The sequence below is a fragment of the Patiria miniata genome, unplaced genomic scaffold, assembly GCF_015706575.1.
Source record: "Patiria miniata isolate m_02_andy unplaced genomic scaffold, ASM1570657v1 HiC_scaffold_22, whole genome shotgun sequence".
Taxonomy (NCBI): Eukaryota; Metazoa; Echinodermata; class Asteroidea; order Valvatida; family Asterinidae; genus Patiria; species Patiria miniata.
In genome coordinates this window covers 1452130-1469641 of record NW_024037061.1, presented here as the reverse complement: position 1 = coordinate 1469641, position 17512 = coordinate 1452130, and the positions used below count along the sequence as shown (strand labels likewise).

At 40.8% G+C, this 17512-nt stretch overlaps 1 protein-coding gene across 1 annotated transcript in view; it reads right to left on the bottom strand.

Moving 5' to 3' along the window:
• The window catches only part of LOC119730689 (glutamate receptor ionotropic, kainate 2-like), a 38785-nt gene extending 36900 nt beyond the window's left edge, over window positions 1–1885 (bottom strand). The window contains exon 1 of the mRNA XM_038203683.1: window positions 1724–1885. Within this exon, the coding sequence (XP_038059611.1) occupies window positions 1724–1856 (133 nt within the window). The 5' untranslated portion in view covers window positions 1857–1885. The remainder of the gene's footprint in view (window positions 1–1723) is intronic.
• Window positions 1886–17512: the final 15627 nt, after the last annotated feature.

The window sequence follows — 17512 nt, the reverse complement described above, 5'->3', positions numbered from 1 at the left end:
TTCGGGGCCTCAACCTTTTTTTGTCTCACATAAGTTATTCATTGGTCGATTTGTTCGTTTAAGTGGTTATTTATAAGTCTGAATTGGTGTTGTTTACATCTGTAACGATGAGGCGGTGCAGCCATTTAACGCGCACGTACAACGAACGTGACTGCTCGACCAGATGCGGGGTTAACCCAAAAGGGGTTAAACCAATTTGTTCTCGACATCGACCGCGAAAAAAAAACCCTGCTCCAGAGCCCTGATCCAGTGAGAGAGTACATCTCTGCTACAAGGCCGTGTTTGTATTTTCACATTCGATTTTTGTGCTGGGCTTCGAGGGTGAGCGAGATAAGTAGCGATGGTCGGGTTAACAAAATAACAACTGACAGAGACATTATCGTGGGCGTATACGAGCGCACGCGCGAGTAACTCGCGCGTGCGCGCGTGGGAACACGTCCGCGTGGCCGATTTTGTTAGCTCGTCAAATATGGCGGGACAACTACTTAACCCAAATTGCACACGGCAAGCTCGTAAATGGATGGGATCCGGGCGTCGATATCCCCTCATCCAGGCAAGTCCGTCTTCCATTCAAAACGATTTTGATGTCAAAGCCATAACTGTGGCGTGAAGTGCATTGGAAAGTTCGGCCAATATAGTAGCCACGATATGGTAAAGCATCGTGCTCGTCATGCGGAATTCCTTAGTAATACACAGCGTCATTATCCAATTTCAACAACCGCACAATGTATATCACAAATATGTCACAACTTGAAAATTAATAAATGACGTAGGGCAATACCCATCTAGCTTGTGGTAATCTAAATGAAAAAAATGGTAACTGATCCATATTGTCAACATAATTATGCTGTGCCATTTTTTATTCTACGATTTGCAGTGACGGATCACTGCGGTGGAATCCATTTCCATCTAATGGGCCAAATGGCAAAGCTAGACATATTGTTTCCACTGAAATTGACGTATTAATAACTACATGGCTCTGAGCCAATTGTTCCTAATATACAAAAAAGCAATCATAAATGCAGTTAAACTATCTAAATATATTGATAATAATTTTAATATGGTTATTTTGGATAATTAGCGTATTCTAATGATGTGAATAACGCAACGGGTTTATAACGTTTATACTCTTATATTTTTGTATTTGAGAAACACTGACATATAATATAGCTACTCTTTTTTTCATTGTGGCTTAATTAGGCATTCGCTTTATTTGTGCCATTTGCTTGCGTTGGGCATCAATCCAAGGCACTCGTTTCAAAACGGTGCTGATGTACATCTTGCACGATTGAGATAAAACGAGGCTGTGTTGGCATACCTTAGCTTTTTAAATGGACTCACACGAATGCCTTTATTGAGGTGGTAACCAACATACGATACGAGTCTCACTCTCGTTTCGAATATGGCGATAATGTGCAAAGAGCGAATAGGGTATTTGCACAGCTAACGCCTGCGAACAAACCCTCGCAAATCGCGCACGACGACAGAACAGTAGCGCAAAGATCTGTTCTCGCAACTCATAGTTGAAATACCCGGTGCATATACGGAAATATTTAACAGTTCCTCGAACTATCGCAAACATTCTCGTCTTAATTAATCGCGCCACAAATCAAAGCCACCCGACCGCGCTGAAAACTGAATATTCTCTCGGCTTAATGAGCCGACCTGTCAGTCATGACGTCACGGGGTATCTTGATACCTTTGTGTGATAAAGTAACCTCACCTGTTTTGGTGGCATTAAAAATGTCGTTGTTGGCCACGTGGCGGGCGTCTGGCACTAAGGTTGTGCCGTTGAAGTAGTTCTGGGCGTTCAGCCGCTCTATGGCGAAGCGGAAAGCTCTCTCTGCGTTGCTCATCTCGGCACTTTGGTCGAAAATTCCACCTAATCGTAAAAATTAATTAATCAAAGAAGAGAAAAGTTAGTTCAATCGAGGCCTTCAGTTGATACACTCTAAAAAAAAAAGGCCCGTTAGATTGACCTAGAATGGTTCTAGCTGGCCGGACACTTTTTCGGGTCAAAAATGAAACTTTTCCGGGTTAAAAACGGCACTTTGTCGTGTCCAAAAATGACACTTTTCATTGTCAAAAATGACTCTTTTCCGGGTCAAAAATGACAGTTTTCCGTGATAAATAGGACACTTTTCCGGGTCCAAAATGACACTTTACCGTGTCAAAAGGGACACTTTTCCGGATCGAAAATGACATTAGTTCTGCTCCTATTGACCCGGAAACCTTGGCAAAAAATTTCACATTTACCCGGAAAAGGCCAAATAGAACCCGAATCCCGGGTCAACCTGACCAGGGACTCTTTAGAGTGCATATAGGCGATACAATCGGTGTTTTTTTCTACTTCACGGAAATCCTACAAGAACTAGGATTTCAGGAATTTTTCGGGTTTGCCTTGTGCAAGATTGTACTCCTGTTTTTTTCTGTAAAAAATCAGATGTACCGTTGTTGGATAGTGGCATATCAATCTGTTCGACTTATCTTGCACGGAGAAAAGCTCTCCTAGATCGTAGGCCCCTTTTATACGACTCAATCTGTTTAAGTAAATATTAATTACAATTCACACAGAGTTTTGTTTAATATTGCTGAATCTTTGATGTGTTACGGAATGCATTTATGGAATTTTATTTTTTTATACAAACCAAAATTTAATAAAATATGATACGGGACACCCAAGATATCTGAGGTCTGGATAATTTTGCTCTCTTTATGGTCTTTGTAATTATGCGTTACAATAAGCGCTGGGTCGTGATGAAAATATAGAACCCATGACTTGTGTAGCACGATTCTCAACAACTCATTGTATAGCATCATCGATCAACCCAATTTTTATGACAAGCTATTAACAGCTATAAAACCCAGGGAACCAAGTTGTCTAGACTCAATTAGTAGATTTTTGCCCACCCGGTGTTGTAAAGTTTAAAGGCCCCCAGGGACGTAGTATGATTGAGCTATATAATTATTTTTTCGTTGTAATATTTGGTTTGTTGTATATTCAAGAGAGGCCGAATGGAATATCCATCTCAGCAAACCTCATAAGCGGAGTGCATAAGTGTGGATGTAGGTTCCTCATCGGGAGTTCATCTATTGTTGTAAATGTACCCCAACGCAAAGACTTGCTACTTTAACAACCTGACCCGACGGCTGTTTGTAAAATGCTATATACTACCCGACGGCTGTTTGTAAATACTACATACCAAAGTGTACTGTGTTTCATTTGCAGACAGATTTGAATGGAGACAGATTTGACGTTTTGCTGGTCGCAGAGGGCCGGTCTGGTATCCTATCTGTTCCTATCCGACTGACTGACTGACTGACTGACATTTGTGACAGTCGGCTGATGAAGAGAGCCGGGCAGTGCTCTCGAATAGGGTTACCCCGTAACGCCAACGAACGGGCTAAATCTAGCCCATTCATAGTCCAGATGCATGAAACGACTTTGATTCGGTGCCCCCCCCCCCCCAAAAAAAATGTATTGCCATAAACAATTGTATTCATGAAGTTTTGAGGACCCCAAATGTAGAGACATCGAAAAGGCTGACGGTCAGGTCTATTACACGCGCTAATAATGCATTCAGTGTGTATTTCACTGAGACCTATCACAATTTAACGTTTTATCAACTGACTAAAGCAGTAAGCTATTTGTAAGTTTGGCTATAGTTTCTAGTTAGATTTTTGTTTTTACTTCAGTCTTTAGATTTTGGATGTCGAAAATTCTGAAATTGTTGTCCAATTTGCAAAGCTAAACCTCATTCTACAAAACGTTTGCCCTTCAATTCACTGCAAACTCAGATATAATGCAATGGTCAGTGACATTGATCTTGTACACCACTTTTGCGACATATGTAATTTTTTCCCTGCATTTCGACCGAGCACACATGCGTGTGGCTGCAACAACAATTAAACCACTTGCAACCCACTTGACATTTCCCCAGCTGTGGCACTTGTTTGCAGGACTGTGGTCTCAGGCAGGTCCGCATTTGTTTTTTTCCCTCGCTGTTTCTCTTTTTTTTCTGTTATCATTTTCACAGTTTCCCTCATGAATTATTCACTCTTTCGCGCACTAATGACAGTCATCTCACACGCTACCATTTTAATCAGACGTAAAGATGGGACGTTAAGCCGTAGGTCCCGTTAAAGAACCCAGTAACACCTCTCAAAGAGAAGGGGTTTGCCCCTGTGTTTCTGGCAGTGGCTGCAAAGTGCGCCGCAGCACCTTGTAAACCCTTATAAAGGTGCTACATAATGCGTCTCATATTTCCATCAACTTCATTTACCTGTCTCTAAAAATATAGAGAGCGCTTTGAAACGCCCGAAGAAAGTGCGATATAAAATGTAATATATTATTAAAAGAGGCACTGGCCTGGTACTCTGGGGCTAGCCCCCTCCAAAATAAATAGTAATGAATAAATAAAACATAAATAATATTAATAACATAAAATAATACGAACAATATGTAACCGAGCTTTAACAAATACACAAGCCGCAGAAAAATACCAAGCTATCTTTTAATTGCATTTCATTACCATTCAATAACATAAAGTGTATTGGCCTCACTTTATAAATTCGTTCAATTGATTCCTTTTTTTGAGCAATGCTTTTTTTTAACCGAGTTGTAATTAGATAAAATGATTGCTTTTTTCCCCTGTGTGGCAATTTCATTAAGGACGCTTCGCGGGAGGGCAATTCCGTATAGCAATCATTCATTCTGATGAAGAGGAAGACTTTCATACACAAAGAGAAAGGAGTTAAATTGATGGGTTTGAGGATATGGCGGTCACTCTATTCGGCAAATGTGAATTGTCCCTAATTCCTGGATAGGACGTTTGTCAAGAAACGAATTTAATTGAGAGATACTGTCAGATAAGTCATCAATATCAGAAAGGAGAACGCACTATTGAACGGTACAGAAAGATACTGTGCAATCACTGGACTCCATAGTTCAGCCCAGTTTCCATATCGAGTTGAGCAAAACGAAGAGAGCAACACAAACAAGACCCAAACTGCAACGCAGACATGTATGTCATCCGCAAATGTCACCGACAACTAAGACAGACGCGAAGTATCTCGCAGACGATCGGTAAAGTAGAATCGGTTCAACTAGGCTGGCCCTTCTGGGACCAGCACAATCGGAGGCAATATACCGAAACAAAACAAGGCAAATGGAATTGGAATTGCTTGTTTTCAAAGATTCGAAAGTGTGATTGACTGGAAATCGTGGTACACTGTCTCCACGCGCGCGTCAGCAATCCGTGAGGGTCTACCGACCACTACAATAGAAGATGTCACCCCTACATGTCATCCACTCCAAAGGAACAAAGCCCTATTTGACACAAAGTCTGATAAAATGGGCCCGACTCAAAGGGGAATGACCTTCCCCAGGGGTGTTTGCCACCCTCTCTTGAACAAACTCCCCCGTCTGTGTTTGCCCTTCTGCAACCTCCTGTAAGCTCCCTGGTTACACGGCGGTATCGACTTGTCTCCATTGTTCGAGATGGCTTCCTTTTTTATAAAGCAAATAATACTTCTCCGAATGAACAAACACTTCATTAAGACCTTTCCAGGAACCCCACTGTGACATGACATGATCGTCAATGTCACAAACAGGCATGTTAGTCTCCAAAAGTTCTGTCATTAAATTAATTTGTAAATTTGCCAGCAAACCTTGTGGTGGAGTTTAGCTGGATAGGGATCGTTAGGGTTAAGCTAATGGAGCGATGTATTATGATCTTCTCAAGCACTTTTACCAGGCCAAGGGTGCAGTTTAAGCCCCAGTTTGAGATCGGCACAATACCCCCAGCGTTTCATGGTTATACTCCAATGAATTGCCGTAAAGTGTCATGCCCAAGAACAAAGCTAGCGCACATCCCTGTCTCTTAACCTGATTTTCAGAGAGGGGGAAACCTTGTGTGGACGTTGGCAAGTCAACAAAAACGTTCACACTTTCTGCACTCTGTGGACCGCTTTTATTCACAGGTCATATGCAAGGGTATGCAAGGTTAGATCACACGAGCAGGACACTGTACGAACCATGCGACCATGGCACTTTAATTTCCCGCGCGTTCCTACGTGGTTTCGAGAAAACGACTCTTCAACTTCCAATGACGTCATTCAATGTTATTGAAATGTTTAACGACTAAGAAAAGTTCTGTAAAAAATATACGTTGACGATTCTTGAGTAGTGCCAGTGCTGACATATGTGATATTGGAGCTTGGCGCCAAATCGATTTTGAATGGTTCGTAACATGGAATGAGGCGCCGATGCAATGTCACATCACGGGTAACATCAACAGTATTGTCTACCTCATGAGGTTCACATGCGTTCGGTGATCGGAGTTTACTTACAGATGAAAACGCTAAGGAAAGCAAGACGAAAGCAAGACGAAAGCAAGACATTATAATTTGGCATTCAATGTGTGCCCCGATAAGTCTGATTTGAAACCTGTAAACGTTTTCTCTTTCCAGGAGAAAATAGGTCGGGCGGCCGGGAGTCAGGTTGAGAGAATGGTTTCGTTGACCAGTTAAATAGAACATTTAAATATCTGGCAATTATCCAAGGACATGGTGGCAGTACATTGATTTAAGGTATCATTATCCGGAACAAAAAAAGGGAATTATTTTAAAAAGTACAGTCTACAGAGACACAAGTAAAATGTGTCCACCTCTGGTGACGGAAAGATGCAACTAAACCTGTTTTCTGACACCTCGTATTTCTTAAGACTGCTCGATGAACAACCTTGAAACAATCCAGGGGACGACCCATACATCTGGAGTCGAGAGAAAGGAAACTGCAGTATACCGACAAATGGGGAGAAAAGCACAGCGTGTGTTCGTCTGGATTCTCCGCGTGGCTTTATCTTACTCCATCGATTTCTCCTTCTCGATGGCAGGCCACTTGCCTGCCCTATCGATCAGCGGCCACAGTTCATCCACACCCGCCCGAACAGCATCCTCTTCGGTTCTCAAAGACTCCCCAAGTTGCCAGAGCGACACAGTTTGATTTCGGCCTTTGATACTTGAGAAACTATTCAAGAAGTGGATATAATACCTTGAGAATGTCGAATAATCCGTCTCAGCGGATAAGGAATTTAGAGAGAGCGAGAAAGTATTGATAGGCCTATATCTTTTCAAGGGTGCATTAGAAAATTCAATATTTGAACACCATAAATAGGAATGTACTATAAGTATAAGCAAGTTATTGACCACCCCAATCTGAAGAACAGAAAGGGCACAAATACCCCCAAATACCCATAAGGTGTCCAAAAAAACTAGAACCAGACTAGGCAAGTTTATAGTAAAGCTGGTCCAACATACATTTGGTCTTACGGGTCTGGTTAGTCAGTCATTTGGAATCAAATTGTTGGGCCAGGGTAAGGCTTGAGCAAGTCTAATTCACACGTGACAGTCAGGCAGTCAGGTGCAAATGGGACTGTATAGGCTGGCCCTCTGGGACCAGCAAAAACCGACGTAATTTGTATTTTGTAGAAAACAACGAATCTGTGATTTAAGGAGTCAATCAACAATGCGATAATGATTTGAAAAGAAGACAACATCTGACACTTTTATTATAAATAAGGTGTCAAGTATTTTGGTGAGAGTTAAACAGGTTTAAAATGTGAATACAGTGTAGCGGTTCCTCGTCTGAGAATGACTGATTTGCATAATTTTGATTTGCATAGGTCATCAAACTTTCTGTTGCATTTCTGACCACTTGACAGTTTGTGCTTCGATCAAGAAGTACCTCGTCAACTTTTGTATCATCGTGTACTCTCAGTACCCAGTCATTTATACCCATCGTTTACGTTAAGCATCGTTAGAATGAAAGTTGATCATCCATTGCGTGATAATGCAATCCGCCTTGGGACAGACATTACAGATTTAATCCACCGTTCCTCGTTTGAAAAATATCAGCTGGATTAGAAGGATTAGGCCTACGGAGAAAGAAAATAAGGTGCCTACGTGCATAAATCGGCATGGCACACGGCAGACCGATCATGACGGGGAACTAGCCGTTTGAATTGGAGGAGGTATTGCGTTGACTCAGTCTATGCGAACTGGTAGTAGACCCTATCCACGCAGAAGCCATTTTCGATCGTGTTCCCTGAATCTGTTTATACATTGTAAACTGTTGACAGGGAAGGTGCCAGACTGTTTTATGAGAAAAGTGCGTTCAAAGCCTCACTTTCGTGATTTTGGCCGAAAACATTTGGGTTTGTTTAATAACAAATTTTACATTATTCATCAGAGCAGACTGGTAGCACTTTATGAACTTTTATTTCATTGCTTTCATTTCTACTCGCAAGTTCTACGAATGAAGAGTTTACCTCGTTTCCAGTTTCAAGATGGCCGACTTGTGAATAAAGTTTTTTGTTACTGCTGTATGATGGAACATTATATGTGAGAATTATAAAGACACGTCTTCAACACTGCAGTCGGCAGTCGTGTACAAGTCAATCAAAAGTCATCAAATGTCAAGTCGCGTGAGAAGCACTTTGAATGAGACAAAGCATTTCCTTGTGACTTGTGACCCGACTTGCGATTTGACTTGTGACTGCGTTATAATTTGACTTGTGACTGCGTTATGATTAGACTTGTGACTGCGTTATGATTAGACTTGTGATTGACCAGAGTGCAGTTTGCAGAGTGGATTTTTACATTTTGGTTAAAACGGGGTGAAAAGAAATCGTTGATGCTATTGTTAGGATATTTGCAATCATTTTGCATTGTCAGCCTTGTTATTACTTGGGTCAATATTGGTCAAGACCGCCATTGGTTTGTACACAGTACTATGTCAGGAGGTGAGGAAGAAAATTTTGACCGATTGTGGCCTCTTAAATAGTAGGAGGGTTTAACGAAAACATGCTCTTAAAATGATCAACGTCAGATACCTGACATGACCAAAGCCAACAACCCAAGATTACGACTTAGGTTGTGTCTTCTTTCCCCCCCCCCGAAAAAAACACCACAACGTACATTTCCGTTCGTATATCACGGCCAGAATAAATCAAGTACGCCCACAACCCCAGATCTTACACATGTCGAACGAAATGCCTCCGAAAGATCAGGACAATATATGCGTCAACCCAGCCGGATTGAGAAAGTATCTGCTCTGCTGACAAACGACATTTTGCAGAGTCAGGAAATCAAGTCCTGTGATTGGAACAAGCGACTTCACCTCCAGAGCTTTCAGATTTGATCTTAAGCATGTCCACTCGGAATGTATTCAGGCGATAGTTGCATCAATTATGATACGACTTTGATAACAGTTGCAACCACAACGGTTTCATCTTTATAAAGCACTCACAATATCATCGGTATCAGGTATTTTTTTAATATCTTACGATACGAGATAAGTAGGATAATGTCAAAATTGACGCTTCGTTTAATGTCGTTATTGGAATGCAGTGCACTCGATTTTGATAACGGCTTTTTAACGTCAAGGGCTACCGTGATTGTCCCAAACAAGAAAAACCTTGACAGGACCGCGAAAGCCGTCGCAAATTAATGGATGGAAAGAGGTGTGTTTTCTCTGTGTGATATACTTCCGAGTTGACCTCATCAGAGTCACGGGTACCGGACGTCGGGTGTTGTTTGTTTTCGCAAATGTGATGGGCGAGCGGAACGGGAATCACCGCACGCCCGCGGGCCGACACTGCCCATGCCTTTCGGTGTGTCCGTTCTCGTCACTGGCAAATTATCTTTCCGTGACTTTGGACTTCTGCCGTCACTTAACGTGGGAGGTGTAGCACCAAGTCCGACTAGTACAAGTACACTATCAATTTGCTTGCTAAATTGGGTTCTAAATTGCACTGGCCAGGTGGGAATATGTATTGGGACGGGAAAGTGGGTGAAGGAAGAGAGAGAAATGCGGTTGTTTCGATCGTGTGCCCGTTTAGTTGAGTTTGATGACCCTGCCGTGTAAAAAGCACAGTTGGTGATTGGTCTTCCCCCTTACACTTAAATCTTTTGTGATTGTTCAGCGTTGTTGCTGAGCTCGACTCTTCACAGAAAACCCAGGGGGTCGCACAGACAAACAGTGGGGCATTTCTGTTCCCCAAATCAAGAAAGCTAAACAATTTGTACAACAGTTTGAAGGACCTATAACGACGTACGCCCTTCCGATTTTTGACAGTCCAACAAATCGAGGGCATGCAATACTGTAAAAAGGAAGAAACCTGACGAACGCTGTGAGTTGTTCACAATGCCTTGTTTTCTTAAACACTTGTTAAAAAACCGTTGGGAACAGGTTTTGAAAGATTTGTTCAGAGGTCAATTGCCCAGAAATAAATGTTGTTTTGCCAAGCTTGTATACATACGCAAGTTTTTGTTTCCACTGAAAGAGTTCAATAAAATGCCCCAACACCGTTCTGTTTTCAAATTGTTTCGTGAATACTGTGCTAGACCGTGCTGATGTTCTCCTTTTTGTCCTTTTCGAAAGTTTTATTAAAAAAAAAAGACACCTCGATTTGTTTTAAAAAGAAGACCTGTGCTTCGACTCTGCTAAGACGTGTTCTGCTCTGTTCAAACGTAGTCACTTGTTTATATAGAGAATCCAGTAAATTGACACAACAATCGACCGTGTGTGTCTGGCACAAAATACAGAAGAATCATGACTATTGTGTAGAGAGCAAAACAAATTGTACAATCTGTGGTGCAAACACAGAAGCATCCGTAAAGACAATTGACACAAGAATCTATTTCAGATCTTGAGAGTTTTTTTTAACAGTTCATGGTGGCTTTTTTCGAATCGTACATGTATGTGTGGATTCGCAAAAGACCTAGGCAAAATTCTACGTTTTACAAAGAACTGTCTTACCAACAGATTGGAAACGAAACATCACATCATAGACTGTAATATAATCTATTTAGATACAAACCAAAAGTGGCCATGCGTACGTGTATTTAATCCATGGATTTGTGTGCTAAATGTATGGCTTAACCCACAAAATAACGGGTAGGAATCTATCAGAAATTGACTCGTAACAATAGTTAAGAAGCTTTAAATGATGTCAATTGATAAAGGTTTGTTGACCCTAAAAAATCTGACCCATTTTTGGTATGGAACAGGTTTTAAAACGGTCGATTTTTTTAAACAATATTAAATAAATTATATAATATTGGACTACTCAGAAGGCTATTCGGTGGAAATCGTTTCCTGCTTCTGGTCTTCACAATGGGCCGGATTTAGCCGATTCATTGTTGTTATGGGGTAATCCTATACGATAGCACTGCCCGGGTAACAAGTCACAGTCAGTCAGTCAGTGAGTACGCGTCGGGGCAAAGAGAACACCAGGCTGGCCCTCTGGGACCAGCAAAACATATTTCTCCACAGCACATAGTTAATTTCAAATCGGTTATTTGCTGTGTTTTGGGAAAGCTTTGATCTTTCCTTTGAAAACGGGAAACATGTGAGGTTAAAAGAAATAAGCCGATAACGAATTAGTAGTCAAACTGCAGTAGTCAGTAGTCAGTCCTTTACGTCATTTCAACCGTGCGTGAAACAACGGCAAAGTATTGGAATACATTTGACATGTGTCACTTGTGTCCTCACTAATTAAGATTATTTATACAAAATGTAGTCATGGCTCAATGCCATAATTCTCGGTAAATCCTCTTACGAAACTCACTTCTTTAGAACATTTCCGCTATTTACCAGAAAGAGGGATGACTGTTAAACAGCAAAAACAACAACAACAACAACAACAACAACAACAACAACAACAACAACAACAACAACAGTAACAACATTCAATTATCATTCTTATCTCATCTACCCACTTTCAAATTGACTCAATTCGCAGTCATATGTCATTGTATAGCGTTCGCAGAATCCATCCCATCTGCTCAAACTGATTAAGATACAGTATACGGTAAAGTACGGAATAATAGCATAATGAAATTCACTCAAGCGGTGAAGGACACCTGACAACCTGGGATATAGCTTTCAAACAATTATTATATGGTTATTATATTTTTTTTGTTTAATTAATACATCCATTTGGAATGGCTGCATCGGCTGGTGTAACAATTCTTAGAAGCTGTAGAGGAATACAATATTGAGCAATTCAACTGGAAATAGTCCAAAGGCGTTATAGTGTGACTGTTCTTTGAAAAAAATACATTCAATTGATTCATATGACGCTTGAATATGTTTATCGCAACTTAAATTGAGAGAGTTGTTGCAAAAGCTAAGTACTCTCCCGAAAACATGCTAGCCCGAATCTGGCGTGATGCAAACTTAGCATCTTGATTAACTCCGGTATGTGCACTACAGGGCGGTGCAAAAAGAAGGAAACACCCTTTTGACAGGAATTATTTAACCTAATTACTTAACTCATTTGAACTTTATTTTTGTTTTATTATAATGTAGTGAAGTATAGCTCTTCAACCATACGTGGTGTTTAATATTTACAATAATCGCAAGAATAGTGCTATTAGGGCCGATGCTCATTTGAATACAAGTCACCAAAATAACTGTTGTCCACGTGTTATAGTCTAGTGTAGTGTTTTTTGTTTTCAAATCAAGCTCCGGAGCTCAGTCAAGCGGATAGAATAAAGCCGTCCGTGTACAAACAGGTTTGGCACATGAAATGTTTAAAGTACCATATCTCAGAGACAACATATGCATTGGCAATCATTTTTTTCGTCACTTATGTTAAAAGATCAATATTTAAACACCTTTAAATTGAATTCTTAAAATATGCTCACCAAGTAGGTGAAAATTGCTGTCAAATGTGGTTTCCTTCTGTTTTTGCACCACCCTGTACATGAGACTATATGGAGTATTTAACCGCACAAAAATACGAATAGCACGACATATGTATAAAATACCGCATGACTATACTGAAAGTATTATATTTCCTAATATATCCCAATGGGGAGGTAATATAGACCAAATATAATCCTTACGTTTACACATGCTGAACGATTGGGGTATACAGTTACATCAAACGACAACGAGAAGTCTGAATACCTTGATTTTAGAAACATAAGACAGCACATACTATGAATGATATACATATACCGGTACCAGTGAATGTGATTGACATTTTTCCTAACAAAGGCCATGCATATGTGATATAGGATTACCAAATGTTTATCTTTAAGGGAAACAAGATCTAAATCACGCAACATGAGTTTACATGTGTATTTCTTTGCCAAATTACTCGTTGTGTATTACGCATGGATAGTTTTGTGTGTGCTTTTCTAAATATCAGCATAATAGTCTGTAATGTGCATTATTAATGGATGTGATTGGAGGAAAATTGGAAACAAATTGCCTGCTTCAATTTCCAGGGTTTTTTTTAATAAAAAGTGGTTAAGCAGTTATGTTTGAAACAAGTAGGAACATTTAAATACAGGATCATGATTAATACTGAATTAATGTGAATGGAAGCAATGGAACAACAGTAATTCCGGTCTAATGTAATGTCGTTTATATTCATTGGGTAACTCGTCGTTCATGGCCCAATCTACCTACTTTGTTGATGAAATTGATAAGACTATTCATAGCTTGAAAAACAGCCGCTATCAAAACTGCAGTAGTTTAAGTACATCCACGGGTTGATAAGATTCCTGGAAGGTTTTGTCAAGTGAGCCACGAAGGAATACAAGCAATTACATCCGACTATAAAGACGGAGAAAAACAACCACTCTGGCTCTCGATTCGACGATTATACTTAATTAGGCTGTTGTATTGGGAGGGCGGGGATTTCTTGTCGAGATCGGAAACTCCGATGATGTCAGAGGTGGACCAGCGAATGTTTACGAGCCTCGCGAGGCCAATACCGCAAATTGACCGGTGTCCACTTTCTCTCTGTCTCGCCCATGTTCTAGAGGATTGTCGACAACTCCAAGAAAACGGTATTGGAACGTTCTTCCTCTTTGTTTAAGTTTGTGTGTTGTTAGGTGTTTAGTGACATCTCCCTACATCTCTCAACCCCCGCCCTCTTTGCCTGTCCCTTCAGAACTATAGGTCTCTATAAGTATTGCAGCTTTTCAAACTTAGTGCAGAAGTTTCAAACAACGATACCATGTTGCTCTTGCAAAGTAAGTAACGTCTGTCAAAAGCCAATATGGCCCACCGTACAACTTCGGTTTCCTTGGCATGACACGACTGAGAATATTTCTACTCCCCCTGGATGGGACACCAGTCCATCACAGATTACTCCCTATGCCGGAACCAATCATACACCTGAGTGGAGCGAGGCAAGTTGGAGTGAAGTGGCTTGCCCATGGACACAACGTTCAACCAGTGAATTGGAACGCCCGACCCTCGTATTTCAAACAACCGAGTCTGACTGTCAAGAACAAAAAGTGCTAACTCGACGTTTCAGTTAGGATGCTCTGACCGTCTTCGTAACAAACTTACACTCTAAAAAAAAAACGGTCACATTTCACCGGAATCCGTTTTTTGTTTTGCCAAACAACTATTCAGGGTGAAAAATAGACACTACTATGACAAAATTTCCTCTTTTTTTTAACCGGAAACCTTAGCAAAAGTGTCATTTTGACTCGGGAAGTGTCATTTTATATGCTGAGAAGTGTCAGGCCAAACTACAACTGGGTTCCGGTTCAAATCCGATAAGTGAAATTGTTTTAGAGTGCAAGTTAACACCTGCAGCTTAAGCTAATTATCTCAGAATGCTTCTCTTGTCTCATTTTCTCTTCTCAATAGATTTTTCCAATGTTGTAATTATCCCCACATCGCGAATGACCCTCAAAACTGCATTTAATGTTCTACTTAAACACCAGTCACCGTCCACCCCCTCATAACTATAGCTGTATCGACCCATTGGTATTAGAGGTATGGCGTATCCATTCCGACCACATCCAATTTCGACAGAAGATGACTCCCAATGGTGTCATCCATCTTAAGAAGAACTGTGATGACTCCTGCATGTTACAGTGGGGATCCTCTTTCCCGTAAAGATACATGCTCAGCACGATCGTGTCGGCACACGGGGACTATTATAACGAATATCTTGACCGCAATGCGGATTTTAAAGGCACACAGCATCATTTGTACTTATCCCAAAAAGTAACCTACCGCAATGTTATCCAAAACCTTACTTGGATTAAAGAACGTACTGGCACTAAACACCCCATACAAGTATTCCGTCTGGCTTGCTGTCATTTAGAAGAAATCAAGAAATGTAGGTGATTTCCAACGATCAGTCAACTGACTGATTTCTGGAAATAAAGAGTGTTATTGACGAAATCGTGTTTCGTGATCAAACGGTTTTCACTGTTTTCTTGAAAAGTGTAATATTCACCGAGACGGAACTTCAACAGGTTAGGTTTTGAACATTGTTCTTTGGATTTTGAGTGATGTTTATTATTTGAAACGAACGAAATGCATGAAAAGTAAACGATCCTATATGCCTTTACGTCGGTTCTAGGTTGACTACTGTTCGGGGAAACCTTTTTGTGACCTTCAGCTGTGCGGTTAGATGAATCCATCATATTATCACAGTCCTCTTGGGTAACGTCGTTAAGGGAAGCTAGTTATTGGAATCCCGGCTATTTGTGTTCACCCTACACACAAATTATGACTGCCGTATTTCTGTTCGTTACTAATAATGCTGGTCGTATTTTTAAAAATATACCGTGATAATAACATAACATTAGTGGAGTATGTTGAGCCATATGTGTACATTTACAACAAAAAAAGTCGAAAAATGTGAGATGGTATTTCAAAATTTAGTGATCTGGGCAGAGCTTCAGAATTAATAGAAGAATGATAGTGTCTGAGATATTTCGCCACTGGCATTTTGTAGATTGCATTTCGCTAGCAGAAAAATGTTTTGCTTACACGTTTGTATGACAAAATTGATTCAAAAATATTCTCATTTAGCTTTGAAAAGCCGACTTCAATAAGCAATACAGTATCATTGTGAATATGATTTCAAAAAACTATTTCACAAATTGAATTATGATTTAGCCAGATGTCCCCGATTTTGACAAATCACGATTCGCCCTTTCATGCTTTTGACATGTCATTACAATGTCATTCACTGATCCTCCACTGTTTTTTCTTTATTAGAATTTGGCCTAATCCAACGATGAAATATCGAGCTTAAAGTGGCGCCCAGGGGCCGGCCAATATGGTGTAGGCTAAATATCTGCCACAGCCTGATCGAAAGGCACTCTATATCCATCATAATCTCATGATGAACTTTTATTTCTGATGGTACCATATTTTGTCCTTCAGAATCAAAAACAAAATGTTGTTTCCATTTAAATTGGTATCTTTTTCTTTCGCATGGGTGACCTTACCCGGAATGTCTTCGCGGAAATGTGGGTTCAGCTTCGGGTTAAGGGACAGTGAGAGAATTAACGCGGCTACGAGCACTGAGTGATGGATTACTCGACGCTGAATCAGAATCAGAAATATTTACCAGATGAGATTGGTCATAGACTTCGGTGTCCAGAAAAAAACCGTCTTGACATTTTTAATTGTGGTTGAGTTTAACTTATAGTATCCAATCCCCGTCCTAAAGCAAGCCCCCAAACTAACGTTTGTCCGAATGACAGACGGGAAAGGGGAATGACATCCAATGTGCATGGAATGTTTTTGTTGCCTTGGCCTTTTTCATACTCGGGGAAAAAACAACAACCGCAGATCGCCAAGACTATACAGCCGCAAAGATGAGGTCGTTGTGACGGCGCGTGCCGGTGCCGGCCCACCCGGCCCGCCCGGTAGCCGCGAAGCGCGCCCCGTGCGCCGCATGAGGCTGATAGAGCTTCCGATCGCTTAGATATCTTAAAGGTGATATTCATCCGGTGATCGCCGGAGTTTAATGTCGCAATTTGTTTGCTAGCTCAATTGTATAGGTCTGGGTTACATAAAAATCCACGTTATGCTCGCTTTACAGAGACAATATTTAGGGGAAAAAGGTTTTTGCCCTTCACCGACGTTTAAACACTGTATACTCAGTGTGTTACCTCCCGAGTGAAAGTTGGAAAAAATCACTCGGGTGGGACTCAAACCCACGATCTCCTGCTTTCTAGTGCAGATGTCTTACCACTCGACCACCGAGCTAACGGGATCGGTTGGCTGGTTCGAATCTGATGTACATAGCAGCGGGTACCGCATAAACTATTATAAGATGGAATTTTATATCACCCTGATGCAAAATTCCATCTTATAATAGAAAAAAGGTTGTTCATCTGACGCGGCCGCCATTTTCTCCCCCTTTTTGCGTTGCCGCCGTACACGTATTTCCAGCTGTGAAAATGTTGATGCAAACTGTCAACACAGTACTGGCGCCACATTAAATGTTATCACATTTTGTGACATTTCATACTATGACGTCAGATCCAACGCTAGTTCCTGACTCACACACATTGCAATTCTAGTGCGCATGCATTGAAAACATCTTTTTGAAGAGACATACAGGGTGGTCAAAAAATAAAAAAAGCTTTACATTTTTTCAGACGCAGATTCTTGGAATTGGGGAGACGTGTTCACATTGTTTTCAGATATTCCTAAACTACAGCATCT